This window comes from Sphaeramia orbicularis, chromosome 9, assembly GCF_902148855.1.
Source record: "Sphaeramia orbicularis chromosome 9, fSphaOr1.1, whole genome shotgun sequence".
Classification (NCBI taxonomy): Eukaryota; Metazoa; Chordata; class Actinopteri; order Kurtiformes; family Apogonidae; genus Sphaeramia; species Sphaeramia orbicularis.
In genome coordinates, this window is record NC_043965.1 from 48545844 (window position 1) to 48562626 (window position 16783).

General features: G+C 36.7%; 1 protein-coding gene across 1 annotated transcript in view; it reads left to right on the forward strand.

The window, feature by feature from the left end:
* Positions 1-16130: 16130 nt before the first annotated feature.
* Positions 16131-16783, forward strand: part of LOC115426271 (A disintegrin and metalloproteinase with thrombospondin motifs 12-like) — a 62953-nt gene continuing 62300 nt past the window's right edge. The window contains exon 1 of the mRNA XM_030144269.1: positions 16131-16413. Coding sequence (XP_030000129.1) covers positions 16296-16413 — 118 coding nt within the window. The 5' untranslated portion in view covers positions 16131-16295. The remainder of the gene's footprint in view (positions 16414-16783) is intronic.

Sequence of the window (16783 nt, forward strand, 5' to 3'; positions counted from 1 at the left end):
AAAAAAACCTTCTTGTCTAACAAATAACAATTGATTTACACTAAAAAATGTTACTGCAGATCAGGCTTACAAGAACAGCAAAGTTACAGTAATGGTCTGAATGTCAGGGTATGAGATGGTGCATAAGTGTCCACTGTGTTGGCTGATATGGAACTAAAACAACAAAACCCATGAATATGCAAGAGAACAGCTGGAGAATAACTGTCTGCTGTAGTGACCTATGCAAGAAAGGGTTAAAATAGTAAAAAAAAAAAAAAAAAAAAAAAAAAGTATCTGAAAAAACTGTTGGATTGTGCAGTTTTCAGTCAAGACAGTTGTTTAATGTAAAAAAAAAAAAAAAAAAAAAGCTAAAATTTTCACTTTCCTGGGTCTCAGGAGGATATAATGTCAAATGATATGAGATATTGTGAGATACAGTTTCCACTGGTTATGTGTGAGTTTGGTGTCACTACATCAGAACAGAACAGATGAAGTTGTAATTAAACTTCACCAGCAGCATCATAAGGCAGTATTGTCTTATTGTGTTTGTAAGAGTTTTACAAAGGAAAGAAAAAATTACATAAGTGACAAACTTTCATGACTAAGCTGCAAAACGATTGCACTTTGAGATATAAATGGAACAAACGGTAGCCCAAAGTGTCCTCAGGAAACCCGCCAATGTCACGGTCCTCGTACAAACCAGTTCAATTTCATATCTATTTTTATCTCAACTGGTATTCCTCTGTCTGTCTGTCTGTCTGTGTGTCTGTCTGTCTGTCTGTGTGTCTGTCTGTCTGTCTGTAAGCGTTCTAACATGCACAATTTGAACACATTATAAAGTGTCTTTGAGTACCTACAAAAGTGCAATATAAAACCAATGCATTATTATTATTATTATTATTATTATTATTATTATTATTATTATTATTATTATTATTACCACCGCTAAGGAGGTGATGTTTTTGTTGGCGTTGGTTTGTCTGTCTGTTTGTGTGCAAGATAACTCAAAAAGTTATGGACGGATTTGGATGAAAATTTCAGGAAATGTTGATAGTGGCACAAGGAACAAATTAAAAAATTTTGGTGGTGAACACACCATTCACAAAGATTCACTACTGACTACTTCCTTTTATGCCTTTTATTAAACTTTTAATCCACTCATCTTGATATTGCAAATTTGCTCAAGATCTTTCCTTGCTGTCTTCACTGCAGACACAATGGTCCAAAAATGACAGTGAGAAATATAATGATTTTCAAGTGGAAATCACGGTGACCTTGACCTTCAGTCTATAAAGGTCAGTAAACAGTATACATATATGTGTAAAAGTAAAACCAAATGAGATGAGTTTTGACCAGAATACTATTATTTATTATTTATTTTTAATTAAGTCCTGTGTAAATTGAAATTTGGGGAATTTTCCTGACCTCCACCTTTGACTAGAATGACCAATATTTTGTCATCTGCATTCACTGTTATCAGGAACTTAGACCAAAGAAATCAGCATGATGTAATAATAATAATAATAATAATAATAATAATAATAATAATAATAATAATAATAATAATAACTAAAAGCACTCGGAGAGCGCAGACCTCCACCAAGGCAGATCAGTGCCCCAGATTTGGATGAAAATTTCAGGAAATGTTGATACTGGCACCAGGAACAAATTAAAAAATCTTAGTGGGTGGGCCACTATGTTTTCTCTTTGGCTTTTAACTCAGTGTGAGAGGTTGGCTTTTATTGTTTTCATGTATAATTACTTTTTATTGTTTTTACTCATTCTTTTATGTGTTTTTATTTGTTTTATGTCTGCATACAACACTTTGGCAACTGAGTTGTTTTTAAAGTGCTTCATATATAAAGTTCAGTTGAGTGGAGTATGTTTGGTAATGTTTGTCACATACCGGTACATATAACGGCTCCTCATTTACGGTACTTCTCAAAAATGTCAATACTTTGCATATTTATTCAATTGTAGTGCAACTCTCAGAGTAAGTGAATACATAAGTATACTGTCCTGCCCCTCAGCAGATAGATACGCTTGAGTGATGCAGGGAAAACCCTCTGATTTCTTGAACATCCATCATTTTGACAGAAGCACAGAGACTGGACTGTGTTTAATGGATAAAGGTCATGTGGTCTGATGAGTCCAGACTGACCCTGTTCCAGATGCTGGGCTTCTCAGGGTGAGAGGAGACATAGGTGAAGTGATTACCCATCATGCCCACAGTGGCGATTTCTCACAGACTGCAAGGGAAGCCCGGCTTCTCCTAAAATTCCGAAAATTAAATGGTTAAATATGTACGGTTGTGTTGACATTTTATTGACCACAAATGTGTTAGAACACGTTCATCTCACAGGTGAGTTCGTTCAGAATCAGCTTTATCACAAACCAACAGACTCTATGTTGTTCACTTCTCATACATTCCCGTTGCGCTGTTTTCTCATTCGATCTCTGCTCAGTGCATTTGCCCGTAGACGCTCCATGTCCATGCACTTCAATGGGACTGAGTGGAACTGTTTTTTCATTGCCTGAAAACTGGATGGTAATTGGATAAATGCCACGATGTTGTCCCGCCCCCAGACACCCAGCGTCTCTGGGGGTGAATGGAGCTGTGGGTGGAGCTCAGCTGGGCTGGACACCAGGATTCCACGTGCTGATTGGAGGATCAGTTGAAAGGCTGAATCCTGTTTGATTGACAGCTACTTTGAGATCTACTCCTTCACTTGACACAGTTCAGTTTAATACCGTCGCACATTCTGCTGTGAAATCAAGAGACAGCCCACTATGAAATTACTTGTTCATTTCTTGCACGGAAAATAAAACACACTCATTGTACTTCCTTGTTTCAATTTAACATAATTTTAACATTTTATTGTTTACTTGGTACGATAAGGTCACTGACAATTTTCTTAAAAAGGAACAGAGGGCTGAATTCACGTTTAAATAACTTGACTTTTTTTTTTTTGACGTAAGCCGACAATGAGCGTCCCCTCTCTGAAAGACAAGGAGCCACCACTGCATGCCCAGTGCCTACAGTTCCAGCCTCCGGGGTCAGTGTTATGATCTGGGGTTGGTTCAGTTGGTCAGGTCTAGGTTCAGAAAAGTCCAAAAAATGATGTGAACTGAACCTGAATGGACTGAAGGAGCAGGTTTGAATATGAGGGGATTTGTTTCTTCCCTGATGACACAGACATATTCTGAGATGATGAAAGCAGGATTCATCAGGCTCCCATTAGGAAAGAGTGGTTCATGGAATATGGAACATCATGACCACCCCAGAGTCCAGACCTGAACTCCATGGAGAAACTCTGGGATGTGCTGGGGAAGACTTTACGCAGAGGTCTGACTCTGCGTCATCCTGACAAGATCTTGGCCAGTGATTCTCAGCTGTTGGGTGGTGACCCAAAAGTGGGTCTCAAACCTGTTTTCAGTGGGTCTGGGGCCTTTGAGCAGACAATAATGTTAATAAACCAATCCTGTACTTCATTTTATGTGGAGGTAAGCCCTCCATTCACCCAACAGTAGGGGGTGGTAATGTAATGATAATTAACACCAGGCATTTCACACAATAAAAGACCCTGTGGTTTCCATTCATATCTCAGGTGTGATAACAACTACATCAGATATGGTTTTACCGACTCTGGACAAAAAACTCAGTGTGTTTAATTCTTTAGTAAGGGCCTGAATGAACATTTAATTTTTAACTGAGTGCACATTTTAGTTTTGGTTCAAATTTACCAAGTTTAGCGTTAGAGGGAATATTTCCATATTTTTCATCGCTATCTGCTGGTCAGTTTGGTTTATCATTAAACTTATCTTCTGTGTTTTCATGCTGTGATATTCTGTATTATCTCAGGTTCAAAACACACCATCTTTATATTAAATACATTTGAGAAGTTTAATTATTATCAGTTGGGGTCAAGGCTTGTCTTTGAGGGTGGTAGTGGGTCCTGAAGCCAGACCAGTAGAGAACCACTGATCTAGGCCAAAAGTAAATGCAGCTCAGGACGGAAATAGATGTTATGACATTTAATGTGGCATGGCATAAACATACGCCACAGTGAACATGACCTGTAATCAAAGCTAAAGGTCCAGTCAAATACTGTGTGTGTGTGTGTGTGTGTGTGTGTGTGTGTGTGTAACTTCTTTTGTGGCCAGGCAGTGTAGAAAAGGAAGCTAACGTTTCACAGTTCGTATGGTTTGATGTGAGTTTCCGCTTGGATCATGTGTTCCCTTCAAAATCTTAAAGTCTCCGTGTCTTTGTCTGAGAATGTAGGACACTGGACAACATGGGGTCAATGGGTCAAATGTGCAGACCAGCACCTGGTCACTGTATTTATGTATCTGAAACCACATGTACCACTACTACATCTATTTTAGTCAATAGTTCACATGAAACATAATTATAGGATTATTTTTGTTGTGTCATTCATGATGATTTGGTAACATTTACTATTTATTTCTCTGCAAATGCAGCCTCTAATTACTACCAGGCCAAATTTAACCCATTACACCACAGATGTAGATTTTCATAGGCTTTTAAAAGAGAACAATTGTTAAAATGTGTTATAGAGGAGGTAATGCAGCCTCATTTGGATGAGAAAAAACAGATAATGTAGGTATGGAATGGAGGCGTTAAATATTCAGTTCAAACATAGACTTGTAGGCCTTTACGTGGATGCTTAATTATGAATTTGTTGGTTTAGTCTTTACCAACATGTTAGAGCAGGATTTTGCTTTATCTTCTGAAAGCATTAGTTTATCTTTATCTTAAAAATGCTGACCTGGCAACAATGTATGTTCAGAAACAGTAACACTACAATTAAAACTCCTAAAACCCCTCAGATTACCTGGAATGCAGTCGCAGTCTGTCTGGGCAAAAGCCTCTCTCATTCCCACCTTGGACTAACAAAAGGTCCTGATTATTTCCCAGGTTCACACATTTCACCGTCTGCTGCACATTAGTGTAATGGGGTCTTTGGAGTATGTGTGTGTGTGTGTGTGTGTGGGGACATCTTAAGGTGTGAATCTGGATGAATCTTTGCAGCAGGAATTCATCCTATGGCACTGTTAGTGTGTGGGTCTTTCCCTGAAACTGGGTACATTTTGGTACCTGGCACTTTGCCAACTTTTTAGACCCAATAATAAAAGAGAAATTTTGACATATTTCCCCTCAGGATGGACCTAATGATGACCTCAGATACATGTTAAAAAAAAAACTACTCTTGCTCTGAGCCATCCCAAAATTAATGAATTTTTAATAAAATATTGCAGCCAAAAATAGGACTAAAAAATTGGGACATGAAAAACTACCCAGGTGTCAGTGTGTTTGATCTGGAAAACATGACTGTAAATTGTCTTATACACCACTATAAATAAAGACACTGGGTTAAATTTGATGATCCTAGTGGTTTTTACCCCTCGGCCGAGGGGTATTGTAATAGTTTTGTCATCTGTCTGTTAGAACCAGAGACACAAGACTTGGACCCAAAGGCACAACCAACAAACAGGAATAAAGTTAAAGGGTGTTTATTGAACACGGACAGAATTAACAGTTCACAAAAAGGTTTCCTTAAGGAGTCTTCGCAGGTTAGACTGTGTGAATTCGTCACGGCGTCTGAAACCAGCAAGGGAATCTCCCTGCCCGGGTCGGGAGCACACGAGGGGAACCTGACTAGGATAAAGCAGAGAAGAGTCAGGGGACAGACCAGGTCATACACAGAGGATCCAATAAACAGGCAACGGTACATGGGGGAAAGGCACAGTACTAACCGTGAGTCCAGGCAAAAGGTCAAAACCAGTGAGGCAGAATCAGGCAGAGGTATCAGGAGGGGATCAGGCAGGCTCAGGAAACGAGGAAACAATCCGGGTCAGGAACGAACAGACAGGCAGACGAACAGGTTCAGAGAATCGCTGGTAGGTAATCACAACACCAGGAAGGAATACGAACTGGCCACTGACAAGAGGAGACACAGGGTTTAAATACACAAGAGGGCGGGAAGACAATTGGACACAGGTGGAGACAATCAGGGAGGAGCAAGGTAATCAGGTGAAAGAACACAAAAAAGGAAGTAAAGACACCAGACAAGACACATGAGGGAAAAACTACAAAATAAAACAGGAAGTGACAAACAAGACAGACAAAACATAAAAGAGTCCGGTACTGATGTGACACTGTCTGTCTGTCTGTCCATTCAACAACAAAATCGCATTATCAGAAGAATGCATTGACATATTTGCAACACACTGATACTGTGGATGCATCTTGGCATGGAGCAGAAGCCTATTGAAAACAGGTGACCTTGACCTACTTTTCCAAGGTGAATTGGCCTTGTGCAGTTGTAATATCTGAGTACAATCAAATATAAATATGTATGTAATAAGTTTCATACAAAGACAATCTAATCTAAACAATAGGGCAGTAACTTTCAACAGAAGCTTACACTGTATTTGGCCGAGGGGGATTCAAACTGCGTAGCATGCTATGTTTTTAATCCAGATGTGGGTTTTTCAGGAATGCCAGTCTCATTCCAGGTTTCATGAGTAAGCCATCGTGTCCACTCACATTACGTGCGGAACCTGCCCATTTAAATACAAATAAATAGCGAGTGATTTTGCAACAGCAGTTTTTGTGAAACATTCTGCCTTGTATATTTAATTTGATTCCCAAAATGTAGCTGTGAGAGAATTATATATGTATATATATATATATATATATATATATATATATATATATATATACAGGGTGGGGAAGCAAAATTTACAATGAACATTTAGTTGTTTTTTCTCAGCAGGCACTACGTCAATTGTTTTGAAACCAAACATATATTGATGTCATAATCATACCTAACACTATTATCCATACCTTTTCAGAAACTTTTGCCCATATGAGTAATCAGGAAAGCAAACGTCAAAGAGTGTGTGATTTGCTGAATGCACTCGTCACACCAAAGGAGATTTCAAAAATAGTTGGAGTGTCCATAAAGACTGTTTATAATGGAAAGAAGAGAATGACTATGTGCAAAACTATTACGAGAAAGTCTGGAAGTGGAGGAAGCAACAAAAAATGTACCAAAGCTTTTATTAAAGCTCTCAAATCCAAAATCTTAAAGGATCCAACCAAATCCAAGAGAAAAATGGCAATTGAACTTGAGGTAGACAACAAGACCGTTAGAAAAGCAGTAAAATATGATTTGAAGTTAAAATCTTACACAAGAACACCAAAACACTTGTTGACAACAGCAACAAATCCAACTTTAGCAATTTTTGGGAATCATGTTCATGGCCGCCTTCTAGCCCAGATCTAAACCCTCTGGATTCTGCTATTTGGGGCGTTTTAGAACATGCTACCAATAGAACATCACACAGCAATGTCGACTTTCTTAAAGATACTATTAAAGAAGAATGGGAGAAGTTGTCACCCGAATATTTGAGGAACACTTGCGCAAGTTTCAGGAAGCGTGTGAAGGCAGTTATTGAGAAAGAAGGAGGACACATAGAATAAAAACATTTTCTATTATGTCAATTTTCTTGTGGCAAATAAATTCTCATGACTTTCAATAAACTAATTGGTCATACACTGTCTTTCAATCCCTGCCTCAAAATATTGTAAAATATTGTAAATTTTGCTTCCCCACCCTATATATATATATATATATATATATATATATATATATATATATATATATATATATATATATATATATATATATATATATATATATGTATGGGGAAAAAAACTGAAAGGAAAAAGGGGAATTCATTATAGAAACAAATGTGTTTTATCTGAAAAATACTTTCTTTTATCTCAATAAATACTTATTTTTAAAATAGACCCAAAGTGCTTCCACACTTGCTTCATAACATTAGTTTACATCTGCTTTGAATTTTCAGCCCCCAGTTTCACAGAAGCACCCATGTATATTAACCTCCTAAAATGTATCCATTCTTCTAAAGATTTGGAATGATTTACCACCAGAGAAACGATCAGGCATGAAATCTTCATGTGAAAGGCAAATCAGGATGACATTCCAGATGTATAGTAAAAACCTTGGTCAACAACACGTTATTTGTCCTGTAATGTCAGGGTGTGCTTGTTCCACCAAAGGCAATTCTTGCTTGTTGAGGCCCAGAATTGCAGCTGTTAATTTCAAGGCCTCAACACAGAGCACTTAGTTACAGCTCCTGTTGAATGGCAGGTTTTATTAGGTCCTGTTGAGGAAGCAAACTGCTGAAAACAAACCATGAGAGCTGTTATAGTTGCTCTCAGACAGGGCAGGGGGGAGGTTATAGGGTCTGCAGAGATAAACTCAGAGTGGAAAAGTCATACGTTGTGCAAAAATGTGTGTTTTATCGTGGTTTGGGGTTATTTTTAGAGGGCTTTTCCAAAATTACACCCACTCAACTCCAACTGAGATTACTGAAAAGGCACTTTGAAAAAAGGCTCCACCTTTTACAGGTTAAACATGAAACAAAAGCACATTTGAGATGCTTTTAAGGAACATTGTTGTTTACTTTGAGTACCTTTTAAATTACTGATGGTGTTTTATTTGTATGTTTTTAGTTTATTGTTTTATGTATGGTTTTAGAGCTGAGTTTTACTGTGTTTTATGCATGTTTATCGTGTGGATGTATGGATGAAATCTCTATTGTCTGTAACTTCTGCTGCTATTGTTTTGGCCAGGACACTCTGAAGAAGAGATTTTATCCTTTTTTTTATTTTATCCAAACCCAATTTTTTCAAATCTGACCCAGGCCACCTTTGTATGTGGTCCTAAATCCGATACATATCTGATATTTTGCAATGCGACTTCAGTCTGAACAGCCAAGTTGCATTTATCCGACCTTTACATCATTGAAATACAACAAACGTCACAATTCTGCGTCCCAGGAGTGTTACTTCCATAAACACAGTGCGTGTCTGCGTGGTCATGTATTACATCAGGACCTCTTTTACACATGTGATTTACTTCAGGGTCACATTCAGTTCATACTCAAAACTGACAGAAGTCGCATTTAATGTGTAACATGAACGAGCACACCAAAAAATGGAATTTCACCAAAAAATCCAAATTGTGCTTTAAGACCTGCTGTCTGAACCTAATCTTAGTCTTGTTGTCGCTGCATCTAAATGAGGCCAAAACTGCCAGACATTTGCGATGCTTTGTTTCCTTTCCTGTCCTTGTTGTCATGTTTAATGAGCTCACTGTGGCGTCTGCCGTGGACGGACACAATGCAGGGAACGTGTGAAGGCTTTTAGACACACATAAATCTGCTCCAGAGATAAATATCAAACAAGAACTTCAGCAGTATTTACTGAGAGGGATTACAGCCCTCCAAGGATATGCCACAGGAAAGGCATTTACCCTGATATACAATACGACATGACTTACAAGGACACCAATCCTCTCTGGGAATAATAAATAATACTCAGCACTATTCCTTAATGTACCATAAGTATGAGTATTGTGAGTTTCTCCTGCAAGTTCTACTTTCTACTTTTCCAGTGGAAGTCAACGACAGCAGCAGTGGTGAGCCATGGATGTAGTCTCTGTGTGAAGATATACTTCCTGTCTAGAAACCCCTACAATCTTACAGATAGATAAACAAATGATATTCTCTCTTTGCAGAAAGGCAAAACCACATCAATTTTGTTTATTTGGTACTTAAAACCTTAAAAGCTGCATGGGATTATGGAATGAACAAATAGTTCAGTCAGTGAAACTAAATAAAACTACAGAGAGATGCCTGAGCAAGACTTATCTTTTGTTTAATATTTAAATTTTTTGAATAAATGAGAAACACATAAAGCTCCCAAAAAATGCCAAAAATTCAACAGCACCATATGCAAAATATTAGTAATGCACATATTTCAGAGTGGTGTTTCTTCTTCATGCATTAGACCATGAAGTACTTCATTATTGTGGCCTAGATTTGAAACTGCTGCATGTCTTATACTGGAGTTCTACCTCATTACAAAGTACAAATATGAACCAAAAATCATTTGCAAACTTTTTAGCTAATGGTGCAAAGTAAATAAGTACTGTTACTCAAGTACTGTACTGTAATTCATAAATGAGGTACTTATACTATGAGTACTTCCACTTTGTGCATCAGTATACCTTTACTTCAGTACAGGTTGGTTGAATGTTGACTCAAAATGTTTGTAATAAACTGTTGGGGTTGAGTTTCAAATCATCTTCATTTTTAACCCTGTAAAACCTGACCCGTCAAAAACTAGCCGCAAAATTCATTCATTTTCTGAACCCGCTTTATCCTACCAGGGTCACGGGGGTCGCTTGGAGCCTATCCCAGCTACATAGGGGCGGAGGCGGGGTACACCCTGGACAAGTCGCCAGTTCATCGCAGGGCTGAACATATAGAGACAAACACTCTCACATTCACACCTATGGGCAATTTACATTAACCAATTAACCTATTAGCCACAAAATTCAATTTTTGAATTTTTTTTTTTATTAGACCTTTGAACAAAATCCAAACAGCACATTTTGCCACATCATTTTATGATACATTTTTGTGTCACATTTGATAGATTGGGCATTTTTATAAAACACCTTATGTACCTGCAGTATCAGAGGTCATGTGGTATCCTATCTGTTTTGCCCAGTTTGGATTTCTTATAAAAATAGGTGTGTTTGGCTCAGTAAAATGCATAATTATGTCTGTAAAATCATTTTGGACCATGTTCAGTTGCTGAAGCAAAACAGTATCTCTAAAGCATCTCTAAAATGGATCATTTTAGTCTGTAATACTAAGAAATAATGTATGGGAACAAAAAGTAGATGTTACATTTATTAAGCAACAAATACTTATAATCATAATAACAAGAAACATCAGTAAATCAGACATGTTTAGGTGATCAGCTGGGATGTTCCATTCACTTCTGCAGGGAATGGATCGTTTTTAAACCTTCTTAGTTTGCCTTCAAATTGAACATCTTGCCGTCCTCGTAGATTCTAAAGCTTGATATATTTGATGTATAAATATAGTGTGTTTAACATATTTCAAGTAATAGAATCTACAAGGTGGGGAAGAATGTTCTTTTTGATTTTAAAAGTCAAACCTAATGATTTTAATGTATTTTCCAACGTGATATTCAAATGAGTTCAGGTCAAAGGTCATGTTTGGTCATTCTATGGAGCTGGATACGTATTAAAGGCTCTATTTAAGTATTATATGCATCAGTGAGATAGAAGTTGATAAAAAGAGCTTTGATGTGATTTGTAGTAAATATTGCTGGTCCAAGGTGATGTCAAATGGGGGTGAGTTCAGCATCTGGAGGTTTAGATAGTTGGAGAAGATCCACATATGGCATCAGAAGATGGATCCTTCTAGGAATCAAACATTCAACTATTTCTGAGTAAGTCTATGAAAGTGGTTCAGGTAGGGACAGAAAGGAGACAAACCCTTTAATACACACATGTTTAACACAGTTTAACTGTACTATAAAGAATCAATTATCAAGTAACTACACATTGTTTCAGTATATGAAGTATTTACTTAAAAAAAAAGCACAACAATATAAATGTTCTTTTTGACGTACCTTTTTGAAAATAACAAATGGCTTTCCTGCAAAAAGTGAGTGGATGACTTAACCCTTTTCTTGCATGAATTATGAGAACCTTATTTGAGTTTTTTTTTTTTTTTTTTTTTTTTGACTGTTTTTATTCCTCCTCAGACATGAAAAAAAAACCCAAAGAGATTGAGTTTTGTTTTGTTTTTTTTACATAGATGTACAAAAATGTCCACTCAGCTACACCATGAATTTTATTCTTGAAGCAAAGAAACATGTATTTAAAACCCAATATCATAAAGGGATATGAAAACAGTGAAATGAAACCATGTTTAATGCAGCTAATCTGATGTTTTCTCACATTTTAACATATTCTAATACTAGTTATTTCTCACTTCATGGAGATAATATGCAAAAAATAACAATTAACAATTGATTTCCACTCAAGAACCAATCAAGAACAGCAAAGTTACAGTAATGGTATGAATTACAGTTTATGAGATGATGCATAAGTGTCCACTGTGTTGGCCGATATGAAACTAAAATGACTAAACCCATGAATATACAAGAGAACAGCTGTAGAATAACTGTCCACTGTAGTGACCACAATGCATGAAAGGGTTAAATGTTAGTGGCCATATTGAAAAAGGGAAAAAGAAAAGCCCTTCCACTGGCTGCAGTGGGATGATAATCCACCAGGGGACAGAAAATATTGGGTCATATACAACAGATTTTTAAGGAACCTATTGATCTTGTTGATAAGATAGAGGTCTCAGAACCTGACGTAGCAAACATGATACAAATGGTTTTATAGGATTAAGTTAAATAAACTCTTTAAAAACTCTTAGTCATGAAGCTAAAATCAGGGCTGTTTTCCTGAACATGAAAATTAGACTTTTTAGAGAAATGTTCTTTCACACAGCACTATTTTGTAAATGCACATACCATCAATCAATCAATCAATCAATCAATCAATCAATCAATCAACCAATCAATCAATCAACTTTACATATAGAGCCGGTTGAAAGCAACCTCTCAAGCCAGTTTACAGATTTTTGTTGTACTTTGTATATTGTTGTTTTATTCCTATTGTCTTTCTTTAAGATAATGCTGTAATGAGATGAGATTAATTTTATACACCCCACTGGGTTTTCTGATCTCACCTGCACAATTTGTTTCTTTGTTTGTCTTAATGTTTGATTTTTTGTTGTGCAAAAAAAAAAAAAAAAAGCAGAATCCTCCAGGAGCAAACACCTGGCTGGTGACAGTGGAAGGAAAAACTTTCTATTAAGAGCAGAAACCTGGAGCAGACGAAGATTCCTGAAGGATGGACGTCTGCCTTGACCAGATGGGGTTAAAGAGAGAGAGTAAAGAGGAAGAGAGAGAGGGAGAGAGAGAGATTGTACAAATTGCTGTTCTAATTTGTGTCTTATTAGAGTGTTTAATATGTATATTTGGTGTGTGTGTGTGTGTGTGTGTGTAGATAGATAGATAGATAGATAGATAGATAGATAGATAGATAGATAGATAGATAGATAGATAGATAGATAGATAGATAAAGAGAGAGAGAGAGAGAGAGAGAGAGAGAGAGAGAGAGAGATTGGGGGAGAAGGGGGGAAGTAAAGGGAGACACATGGATGCACAGTAAACTGAATTTGAACTGTTAAAAACTAGATCAGCTGTTGTTAGTATAAATGCCAATAGAACAAATGTCCATAACTGTTAATACTACTACTACAAGTACAAGTACTAACAGTGGATGTACTACTACTGCAACTGTTTGTACAAATAATAGAAACCTCTATCATCTATGGAATTACATAATACATACTGTCACAACTATATGGATAAATGAGTGATGATGATGAAGGCAGGAGAGAGGCAGGACCACAGCAGCAGGTCCAGAGATGATCCAGGGAAAACCTGTGAGGAGATAAAGCACAGAGACTCCAGGGAAGAAGTACAGTCAGTAACATGGATTTGCTGGGGTGTAAATTGAAGAGAAGATTAGGAGAGGGAAGGTAAGAGAAGAGGAGGAGCAGAGAGGAGGTCACAGAGGAGGAGGAGCATCATCCTGCACTCAGCACCACTCAAAGACAAACTAAACAACTTAGAGAATGTTTATCCTCTTCCAGAACAATAGTGGAGGAGGCCAGACTGGCACAGTGCTAATGAAGTGTGGAGTTAGGTTTGGAAATACAAAACTAAACCGTTGGTGATTTAATCTTCAGTTATGTGTCATATTCTACCAGATCATTGTGTAATTTTAGTTTCGCTGTCTTGTGAGAACTACAGAAGTTGTTTAGTTACTACATGTGCACAAGAGGAAGCATCTAGTGGAATTAAAATGACTAGATCCTTACAATAGAAAACAGCACATAAAAATATCTCTTTGTCAAAACTTGCCATTTGTAGTTGCACCTCAAAGGTTGTTGTACTTTCAAGTAATTTCAGAGCAGGGTTGTACAAAATTCAGAATTGAATTGAGAATGACCCCTAAATTCCAATTATTATTTTTTTTTAAATTTGAATTTGAATTGAGATTGCAAACAGGAGTTGGAATTGCAATTGATAAACCTGATCTGCAGTGACATATTTGAGTATAAATCAATTGCTAATTGTTATCAGACTGTAAATGACAGTTTTTGTATTTTTTTTTAAATAAAAAGATGCTTTGGGTTTTTTTTTTGCATATTATCTGAATTTGTAATAACTAGTATTATGGTATGTTAAAATGTGAGAAAATATCAGACTAGCAGCATTAAAAATGTTTTCATTTCATAGTTTTCACACAGTATGTTGCTTCAAAAATGAACCACATGGTGTTAAGCAAGTGGTGGCACCAAGGGGGTGCATGGGGGGGGGGGGGTGGCAAATGACCCCCCAGTCACAACCTTTGCCCCCCCAGTTGCCCCCCCCCCCACATTTGGCCAAAGCTTTGGGAAAATTCGAGCAACGAAGAAATATAAAAAATCCATCAATGAAAGTGTACATAACACATTTTGATCCACTGCTAGAAGATTATACCGGTCAGTATGGAACTGTACCTAAGCCTACAGATGTTGTCAGTGATTATATACATGTGCATGTCGTGGAAGCCATTGTATACATATGTTTTGTTTGATTAGTTGGTCAGGCTATTAGTTTTATTTTGTTTTCAACATTTATTAACATGCATACATTGGCATTGCTGTTTGTTTGCTGCATGTTTTTCTAATGTGTTTAGAGAAATATGTGAAAGTAGATTGTACCTATTAAATAATCATAACAGAAAGTCTGAGTTGTTCATGCTGTAGTTTTTAACAAATACCTTGAATACATTAAGTATTACCTGATTTTAGCTAAAATTGCCCTCTGTATAAAGTGTAACAGATAGGCTATACATTATATATATATATATATATATATATATATATATATATATATATATATATATATATATATATATATATATATATATATATATTCTGTAAATTGGCTTAGAGTCTGGTTTTGACCAACTCTATATATAAAGTGTCATGAGATAACTTTTTTGTGATCTGGCGCTATATAAATAAATTTGATTGTTTGAGTGAGTTGATTGGTTTTCCCCTGTAAGTCGCTTTGGAAAAAAGCGTCTGCCAAATGCATAAACATAAACATAACATATATATTTGTATATATATATATATATAGCAGCTGCTAAAGCACAAAGTGTTTAAAATCCTGGTGCCACCACTGTGTTCAGCTGAGTGGACATTTTTGTAACTTCATGAAAAATAGGTTCATAAAAAAAAAAAAAATCAATCATATTGTTTTTCTCATGTCTAAAGAGGAATAAAAACAGTCAGAAAAAAATCTCATAATTCATGCATGAAAGGGTTAAAATGCTGGAGTTTACCAGTTGAACACTGATGTGGACAGAGCAACCAGTCTCTATTTTCCATATGATCCAAATCATTTCCTCCTGCTGCATGTGATCTTTTTTTTTTTTCTTTTTTCATTCTGTTTTTCTTTACATTTTACAGAGTCCCAACTTTTTTTTGGAACTGGGCTGTATCTTTATAATAATAATAATAATAATAATAATAATAATAATAATAATAATAATAATAATTATTATTATTATTATTATTATTATTTTATTATTTTTTATATTTTATTATTATTATTATTATTATTATTATTATTATTATTATTATTATTATTATCACATACAACTTTGATACTGTTATACTCTTTCTTTTCCAACCAGTATTACATTTATTTATTTTATTTTATTGAACAATGAACAATTGAACAACACATATACATAATAATATTACACCAAAATAAGATTAAAAAAAAGTCCCTTCTGAATGTAATCGTACCTGATAAAATGTAAAAGTGATGCGTTTAAGGACAAGTCCCTGCAGGTTTAACTCTGAGACCAGTGGTGCTTCTTTTATCTGCTTTCCCTCTCTCCTGGAAGGAAAGTAGACACTGGCCCAAAGACCAACTCCTCCTCCTCCTCTTCTTCTTCCTCCTCCTCCTCCTCTTCTTCTTCCTCCTCCTCCTCCTCCTCCTCCTCCTCCTCCTCCCCCCCCTCATCGCTCTGCAGACTCGGACTTTTCTCCTCCTCTGTAAAATCATGCTGTGTCTCCCAGTCGTCTTCCTCCTCCTCGGTGCGTGTTTCCCTTCATGCGGGCAGGGGTCTGTGCTCCTGTTCATGTCATGACCCAGTGCAGCGGCTGTTTGGAGTGGTCGCCTTTAACGCCACCGGACCTTTTCCTGCGTCTTCAGTTTGGTTGGATGAAATATGCGATGTTCGCAGGAGCGCACGGTTCTTTTTCTGCTCCACTTTGTTTTCATGTTGGCAGCTGGCCACGTAGAGTATTTGGACTCTGGCACACTTCTCTCCTTCTTTGCAGAACAAGGTCAGTGCGGTGCATTTTATTCCAGATCTGTGCAGGTTTGAATGAAGGCAGATACAGCAGATGTTTGCAGCCACATGTCACTCCACTGTTCACTAACTCCACTCATCCACCCAGGGTCACTTTGCACTTACATGTCATTTTGCACCTTCATCATATTGAACATTCCAGTTTATTTTGCACCTTACAGTTTAATTATCCAGGTTTTTTTCTAACCAGGTCTGTTTTTCTACTTCTAGTTTGTTTCACATAGTGTGTTTGGTCATGTTCTATCTTTCTACTGTGTGTCATTCTGCTGCTCCACTGTAATTTTTCAGTTCAGGATCAATAAAAGACACCAATCTCTCTGTTCTGGACTAAATACATAGATATG